At 32.2% G+C, this 9,146-nt stretch overlaps 1 protein-coding gene across 1 annotated transcript in view; it reads right to left on the bottom strand.

The window, feature by feature from the left end:
- Window positions 1-9,146, bottom strand: part of LOC108745083 (probable multidrug resistance-associated protein lethal(2)03659) — a 19,253-nt gene that overhangs the window by 7,583 nt on the left and 2,524 nt on the right. The window contains exons 2-7 of the mRNA XM_025977192.1: window positions 7,387-7,501; window positions 5,988-6,218; window positions 5,498-5,928; window positions 4,916-5,072; window positions 3,536-4,843; window positions 3,323-3,453 (exon numbers count right to left, since the gene is read on the bottom strand). Coding sequence (XP_025832977.1) covers window positions 3,323-3,453; window positions 3,536-4,843; window positions 4,916-5,072; window positions 5,498-5,928; window positions 5,988-6,218; window positions 7,387-7,463 — 2,335 coding nt within the window. The 5' untranslated portion in view covers window positions 7,464-7,501. The remainder of the gene's footprint in view (window positions 1-3,322; window positions 3,454-3,535; window positions 4,844-4,915; window positions 5,073-5,497; window positions 5,929-5,987; window positions 6,219-7,386; window positions 7,502-9,146) is intronic.

Below are 9,146 nucleotides of genomic sequence, written 5' to 3'. Positions count from 1 at the left end.
GTGAAAGTCGCGGACATAGTTCTAGCTACAAATTCTGCTCATTTTGTAATACAAATTATTCATTTTGTGAACCATCCGAAGTGGAAATCCTGTTTTTTATAAAATAATTCATTGTCATATAAAATTTCTTAAATATATATCTGTACGTGTACGTTTTAGATAATCGCTATGAAGGACCTTTATATAATAGCTACGATAATAACAGAAAGTGTAAATTCCAAGCTTAAACTGTAAAGTTACTGAATACTGATCCTTTTTTGAATATTATTTTCCTGTTTGGATAACTATTTCTACGTTACTTTTTATGTAACAGATAAATAAAAATTTTCAGTAAGTGTAGATTTTATTCTTATATTTTCATATTTTTGAATCTGTAATTAATTTTTGATATCGTAAGAATAGGGTTAACAGTTCTTGATGAAATTTCATAAAAAGTTTATGTTTTCGATTCATATTTTGATGAGCACTTTTTTAATAAGTATTAGGTACCGTTTGAAAAGCAAAGTTTTTCATATTATTTTTAATCGGTTTAATTTGATCAATTCTTTTCTTCCTACAATCTAATTTATTTACGAAAATATCACCGATTGAATTGTAAGAATCGTTATTTAGAAATATCCAATTTATTCTGAAACAGTTCAGATTTATTAGTCCTTTGAAGAAGTGAAACAGTGGTAAATTTATTAGTTTCTAGTTTTCTTCAGCAACTTTGTAAAAAAGCCACAAAAATTATAATTTCTTACAAAAAATATAAAATTATTGTAGATATTCTTATTCAAATTAAATTAATCTGGTTAATTCCCAAAATATAAACAATTGCAAATTTAATAAATACCGAAAATATACGTCACCAAAAGTAATTAGAAATGTAAAATGTCTACATACAAATCTTTTAACAAAACCATCATTTTCAGCTTGGTGTAACAAACGTTCTGAACAATTAAATTCCATGTTTTGCAGTTTTGTAGGTTTTTGTTTAATTCTGTACGAACATGTTCTTTGTTCGCATTTTGAATAATATATAGTATTTAGAAACACATACATATATTAAAGCAAATAAAAGCCAAAACTTTTTTTATCTCAATAATAAATAATTAGTACAAATAGAAACATATGTTACATCAATTAATGAGACAACTGCACCCTATAAATAGTACAACAAATAGAAGAAGTAGCTGCTATCAGTTTATCTAATAAAACATCACGCCTGTTTAAAGGATTCGCTCTTTTGCAATTTTTGTCAATATTGGTGTCTTATTTTTCGTGTTTTGAATAAAGTTTATTTAAATACATGTTTAAGCTAATAAAAGTCGAAACTTTTTTAATTGTATAATAATTAGTACCTAATGAATACAAATATATATGTTATAACATGATAAAAATGTAACACACATAGAAATTAGCCGCTATCAGTTTATCTAAAACACTACAAACAATGCTAATTTTAAGTATTTACATACTATTATATACGACAAACTATTATATGCAACTAAAATTTTGTATAATAAAGAAAAGTAAGTCACTTATACAGTTTTGCTTAATTTGATGCGTTTTATTCAGCTTTTTGGGTTGCAGTCCAGGGCCTCGGGGATATAAAGGGCCCCATTGAAATTAAAAGATAATTTATTGTGAATTTAGAAAATAAAAAAGTAATACAACTGCTTTACAATTTACGTATGTAACTGAACTAGGTACAAACAATTGTCCAATTTTTTTCCTATCATTAAATTTTTTTTAACAAAATGGTAATTAGTTTGATCAATTAAGTAAGCCACAAAGTAGTGTTAGTCTAGGGTTCTCCATGTTCACCTAGTTTTATTCTTACATTGAATATGGACAAAAATACTGATACAAAGAATCCTTGAAGAAGGAGTACGTTTCGATATGCTGTATCAATACACAATTGTTACTTTTTTAATTTTTTCTTATTAATAACATTAACTGATCAACACAAAATCAGTATTAAGCTCAAAATACATATTGTTTAAGTACTTATTATTATTAGAATATTACCTATGTAAAAAATACTATAACGTGTAGAAACTGATTTTATAAAAATATTACTTTTGAATAGTTTTAGATAAATTTTCTGAAAACATGGATGTGTGAAAATTTGTTTTTAAAAGTTACAATCAAATATACTTTAAATGAAAAGGTTGGGAAATAACTTGGGCACAAATTAAACGAGATAGACACGACATTGTGGTGATATTGAACGGTGAAAACTTAAAAGTCGAATTACATATTTAAACTGGACTATACGAATTGTTACACACATATCAAAAAAAAATCTGTACAGATGATTTTGCAAATAACATAAAGAAGAGCCAGATTCATTTCGATTTAACTAACATGAGAGTAAATTACTTTTATAAACTTACGAAATTATTTAAAATAAAATCAGTTGTAATGAATCCGTTTAATTTTCCATTGTCACATTGTTACTCATATGCTTGGATATGAAATTGCACGAAAGTATCACAGCAATTGCATGAGATGAGCCAACTAAATTTGACTTATTCATTTTCATTATCCAACAGAAACGAATAATGCTCGGTTCTACTCGTTCTGTTACGATTGCCAAGGTAACATTTTCATTTCAGATAAATTCCACTCCAAATTTAATTTCCTTGAAGCTTTTCCGCTATAGAATACAGTGTCTACAAACCCATTTCCAATGTTCATCCCACTACTTAAAAAACACAATAAAAACTCCCATGGAGAAACTTTTTATTACGAGAAGCTCTCTTGGGAACTTTATCAATATTTTCTTTCGTCAGTCCATAAGTTAGTTGTAGATTATAAGTTCCATGTAGCTCAAAACGTCTTGACTTCTGTAAAAATGACAATGTAATCTCACATAACTCAAAACTCAGACCATATTATGTTTATTTCTTCCTCTTTCATCACTTTTTCAACCAGTAGAAAGTGACATTTCCTTGGGGAAGCGGCTTAGCAATTATATCCATCAGTAGAGTTAGATAACAAGCTCAAGACTTCGATAGGAGGACCAAATCCTCTGGATATTGTTTAGATGCATCCCCAACTTAAATAAAGATCAACCACACAGTTTAACAGCAATGGAAAATGAATTGGAAAGTTTTCTTGAACATTTTTGGATAGTCTGATGTTTTTTGTAAACCTATTTCCAAATGGGCGTTTAATTCTAACTTAGTTTGTTCGCTTTTAAAGAAAATTGAAAAAGGGTGGATTTTATTCATGAATGTACCTGAAGCTTCAATAAAAATAACGCCCAGTAAGCAAAGAAAAACCGAAAAGCAACAACCCACCAACTAATAAATTAGAAATGTTCATTTTTTACAATAAAAAAGCAATTTCAAAATGGTTCTTCTGTTTTCTCCTAAATAATTTGTCCNTTCTCTAATAAAATAAGTTGTTCCATCCACGTTCCCGTTGTCTTTATGCGAACTCATGTCCTGCTCTATGTTTGTCCTAAAAAAAAACGAGATTAAGAATGCACAACTAAGGACCTATTTATTATTTTTTTTGTAAAGTGTATTAATGATGTATTTACCAAAAACTTATGAAGTAGTCTCCTCCACTAACGGCTGCTTGACTTAAAATAAATAACATAAAAATAAAGAATACTGCGATCCATGAGCCGCCAGCTCTTAAATAGGACCAATAGACCGTTTTCGATACATTGCCTGAAGCTTTTGATTCGCTTTGCAGTGTCGGAACTAGCTCTTCGACGCTTTTGCTTTTTGACTTTTTAACGGGTAGTTCTTCTTCGTAAAAATCTTGCTCGTTTTCGTTTTCATCGTTGCCGTCCAATTCCTTCAAAAATTGAAACCTGTCCGTCTTCAGATCGTTGTAGTTTCCATCCTGTACCATTTGTCCTGCGTCCAGGACAATGATCCTGCCTGCACTGTGCAAATACTGGAGTTGATGGGTCACAAGAATAACCAGTTTCCCTTTAAGGAACTTCATAATGCATTCTTCGAAAAGAAACTTGCCGACGTGCGTATCAACTGCTGATAGTGGGTCGTCCAATAGATAAATGTCGGCTTGTCTATAAACGGCTCTTGCCAGGTTTATTCGAGCCCTTTGGCCTCCGCTTAGGGTGGTCCCCCTTTCTCCTACAATAGTCCTGTCGCCGTACGGGAAGAGCGTAAAATCCCTTTCTAATGCGCAAACCCTTACAACATTTTCGTATCTTTCTGAGTCAAAGCTGCTGCCGAAGAGAATGTTTTGCCTTATGGACCCTGAGAATAGCCAGGGTTCTTGCGATGAGTACGAGATTTTTCCGTGGACTTGTAAGGAACCTTCTGAAATGGGGAGTTCCCTTAGTATCAAGTGCAGAAGACTCGTTTTTCCGCTACCGACTTGTCCTACTATAGCTACGAGACTATGGTCTTGTATCTCTAAGTTGATGTTACTCAAAGTCGAATCGCTCTCGTTGCTGGACCATTTTGCGTACGCTCCTTTTATTTTTATCGACACGTTGTGGGTTTCGTTCGAGTTACTTTTACTTAAGTCTAGTTTTCCGTTTTCGAAAGGTCTTCCCGTATTGTCATCGGAGAATTTGTACACGTCGTCCTGAGTTTCCTTTTCTTCGTACAACAGAAACGTTTTGACTCTTTTTATGGAAACGGCGGACTCGGCGAATTCAGTTATACCGCTGGGAAACTGCAGAACGAGCGTTGCCCTCAATATGTTGTAATACGAGGTCAAAACGAAAACGTATTGTGCACTAACGTAATTGTCCGATAACGAATAGGCAAGGACGCAAAGGAAAATAGAAAACCTAACGGCAAATATTTTCAGAGATAGCATGAATCCCCGGATGTAAGACGCGGACAATATTTGCTTTACTTCTCTCCTAAAATACGAAAGATAATAAATTAATTTACATTACATCTATTTACATTGGTTCAACGGACTCGCTACTTACTTTCTCACATTCGATACCAATTTAACAAACGGTTTTTCCCACGTGTACATTTTAATTACTTGAATTCCAGATATTATTTCATCCATCAGTCTCACTCTTTCGTCAGTTCTGAAAGCTGTCGCCAATCGGTAAACGGATGACTTTTTGCCAAGGAACACTAGAAGAACAAATTGGTAATTATTAGGGAGATTTAGATTAAAGGAAATCTAAAATCACACCGAATGCTACGAATACTAATCCACGAGGAGCCTAGGTAGTGAACCTTCCCCAACTAGAATTTAAAGGAACATGTACATGTCATCCCGTATCTACTGTAACTTCAAAAAGAAAACATAAGCAATCAATACTAATCAATATCGAGTTTTTTTGTTTGAAACCGAAACTTTGAACTGACTGATGATGATGACGATTTTGATGGAAAATGTTAAAGTTAAGAAACTCTAAAAGCACTAAATGCAAAAATAAGGACTCGAAAGATCCCGAAGTATTCCCGATTTCTAGTCTGATATTTTCAGAGATGGAGTTAGATACTTACAAGTAGTATAAACATTTATAAACCAGAATGTATTGGTCTTTACTTACTTTGAACAGGAATGAACAAAATCAAGAATATTGATCCTAGAGTGGCAGTAAAACCCAAGTGGAAATAAATTATAATAACAATTATTGTCGTTTCTATAGGGGAAACCCAAAGGCTATGGATGTGGTTCATTGCAGAATCGAATCTGCTGACGTCGTTAGACAGTAAATTAACCATCTGTCCAATGGTGGTCTCTTTCAGGGCCGTTTTGCTCAATTTTAACGCCTTCCTGTAGATCAGGGAACAGCAAGCAACGCGAATTTGCATCCCCAAGTGTTGATTCCCTAACATATACAAATGGGCGATAATGACATTTAGTAATGAACCTCCTACAATTATTCCCGCATAAATGTAAGCGTCAGTCTTGGTAAGATTTGAATCTGGCGATGTATAATACATGATCAGTTGACCCAACGCCAGAGGCTGTGCTATTCTAAAAATGGAGAGTTGAGTGAATATTATTGAATTGTATTACAAAAACATACGTCCTACTTCACCACAACTTCAATGAAAAACAAAACGCAACCAAGAAGAGCTACCCTCAAACCGAAAACTCGTATTAAAGCGCGCCAAAGGGATGGACTTTCTTTTAATTTTTCTCTCTTCCACGCCGCCTCTAAAACATCCCCCAAACGACTGGACTCATGGTCTTCCAAAGGCTCAAACAGGTCTTCCTCCTGCAGGTCCTTCTTGAATCCTTTTATGAATATGGGGATCAACCAACTAAAAAAAAATACAACGAGTAATTATACGACACGCTACTGAAGTGAAACTTCTTCAAACACACAATCATACTGGGATAGGGGTTAAGGAATTGGTTGAATGGTATTGTTTGTACACTATACTTCGCACGGGTGCAATGCTGATAGTAAATATACTATAGAATGTCTTTATATACAACAATCACAGCTTTTTTATCATTAGACAATACAAACCGTCCAATACCGCCGAAACAGCTATATCCCTGCATTTTAAGTCTGTAATATCTTCGAAAATATTCATTTAAATTACATGCTGTAAAGGGCCATATTGATCTATATTAAATGCACAATGTATTTAGAGGTGCTTAATTGGATAAGGATTAATGCTGTATTGCTTAAAATCGCTTCGAAAATAAGCCATTATTTCTCGTAAAAAGTAAAGGATAAAAATGGTTAATGTGGGTTATCCCTAAGAGATAAACATATACTATCTCGGACTTTTTTGCAGACCTTTTTAAGGTGTACAATACTGCAGTATATTATTTTGATCCATCTCGTAGGGTTCAGCCAGCGTTTGCAATGTAAGCGCAAAAAATATGTTTACTTACGACATCACATTACAAACCCCTAAAATTATCAGTGTTTCTCTACTATATTATGCATGTATTCTACAAATAAACCTTCCTCTTGAATTACTCTAACTATTAAAAAACGCATTAAAATCCGTTGCGTAGTTTTAAAGATCTAAGCATACATAGGGACAGACAGCGGGGGAAAAAATAGCAACTCGCATCAAACGAACTTACCCTACCGTGCGTAAAGAAGTTTCACTTCAAAAAATACAACATGTAATCATACAACACGCTACTGAAACTTCTCCAGACACACAAACATACCGGGATAGGGGTTAAGGAATTGGTTTAATGGTATTATTTGTATATTGTAAGTTTAAATTTTACACTATACATGCCGGAGTTGCCTGTAACGAACGTTGCATTGAAGCGCGCTCACGGCTCAAGCGATCCCCACTACGAACTCGACTACGTGGCGAGTAGAAGGGGGGCATCCGTTGCATGATTTCGTTACATAGCAACTCGCATGAAACGAACTTACCCTACCGTGCGTAAAGAAGTTTCACTTTGAAAAAGCAACAAAATGTTACGGCAATTAGTTTTTATGGACTGTCTTACCTAAAAGTGGCAATAGCAAATAAATTTGCCTTATTTCTTGGATGCTGTTGTCTTTGAAATTTGTTTTCGCTGTCCATGTTCGCTTACCAACTTGCTACTATGAAGTGAAACTTACCTGAAAACATTTAAATAGATACAAAAAGTGTGACACAAGTCGTACTTTGTGATAAGATAATAAATAAAAGAATAATACTTTCTGGTGGTTCATTTAAGCAACAATTACTCTTTCTATTTTGTTGTACAAAAGTTGCAAGAATTTAAATCGGATTTAGCAACATAAATGGTTCCATGCCCTTTTTATTTGTGTATACATATGACGTATTTTACATTTCAACCTCTACTAAATCGATATATGTCAAAAAAAATACATTTTGAGTCAATATTTCCTTTCAAATTACCTATTCAAATTATTTATTGCATAATGTGATGTTTTTTTATCTTAGAATTTCTCTATGGGACAGACTTATTATCAGGCTATCTCATATCTAAAATAATTCTAAAGTTTTATAAATTAAATGAACAGTGATAAAAAAAGTAATATTTAATTGAAAACGATTTGTATTCCAGATTTGATTGCAATTAAATTAATTTCACAATCTTACAATCCTTTTTACAAATAGTGATAAATCAAACAAGTAAAAAGCACTTTATGTAGGTAAGTACTGCAAATACGTGGTGATTTTCAAGGTTCTTCATCTTATGGTTAAATTAACTGTGTACATTTTATCATCTAAACTAATGTAGAGATGTAGACGATTACACAATAATTCATGTTGTTTATACGTTTGTTAAAAAAAAATAAATATGGTTTTTGCTAATAATTATTTAACTGATAAAATGAAATAATGTTACTCTTAAATTAAATAAGTACTTAAATCAAATCAAATGATAAAATAGAAATGTTGATACAGAGACATACGAAAAACATCAAATTCGCCAAAATCTATAAAATTTCTGTTTAACTTTTTAAGAAATTTCGCAACTGTGCAAAATTCGTTATGACGCATGATTTGAGTACATTTACGTAATACTTTTGTTGTCGCATTCTAATTTATTTCTACATATTTATTTATAAGATATAACCCCCCTATAGTACCGAAAAAGTCTTAATAGTTTTCAGTCGCCTCAACATTTTCATTACGAGTTCAGATTAACGCAAATTGACTCGATATTACAAGTTCAAAACCAGACTTCTTACAATTACTTTAAATTCAAATTCAAAGTATTTTTTTGTTGGATTAATATGATAAAAAGTATGAGCAGGGGTTTTAATTTTCCATCCTGCTATATTCGTATGTATATATATATATATACTTTCCTCAAAGTCATAATAAAAAACTTGATAGAACTACTTTAAACTTTTTATAGGTGGGCAATACACTTAATTAATGTTTATTGTCCAATACAGCCAACAAGTTGATTAATAAATTCTGTATTCTCGTATCAAAACAATTAATTATGCATAACTTAATCATATCATAACATTCGAGTTATGGCAAATAAAAGCAAATAGCATTGTCACTAAACAATAAATGCAATGCTCAGTTTATAAAATAACACATATTAGTATACAAACAAAGAGCAACTGTATGAACATTTACAATTAGTTGTATCTGTATTATGTTACCACGGTAAATTTTATTTATAGAAAATGCCTACTACCTTAGGACAAAATTATTACACAAAAAAGTAATAATAAACGTTATACCTATATGGGGGTTACAAAAATCCAAGTTTTTTAAATGTTTTATAAATATAAT

Source organism: Agrilus planipennis, unplaced genomic scaffold (assembly GCF_000699045.2).
Source record: "Agrilus planipennis isolate EAB-ADULT unplaced genomic scaffold, Apla_2.0 scaffold39, whole genome shotgun sequence".
NCBI classification, from domain to species: Eukaryota; Metazoa; Arthropoda; class Insecta; order Coleoptera; family Buprestidae; genus Agrilus; species Agrilus planipennis.
This window is presented reverse-complemented; position numbering and strand designations above follow the sequence as displayed.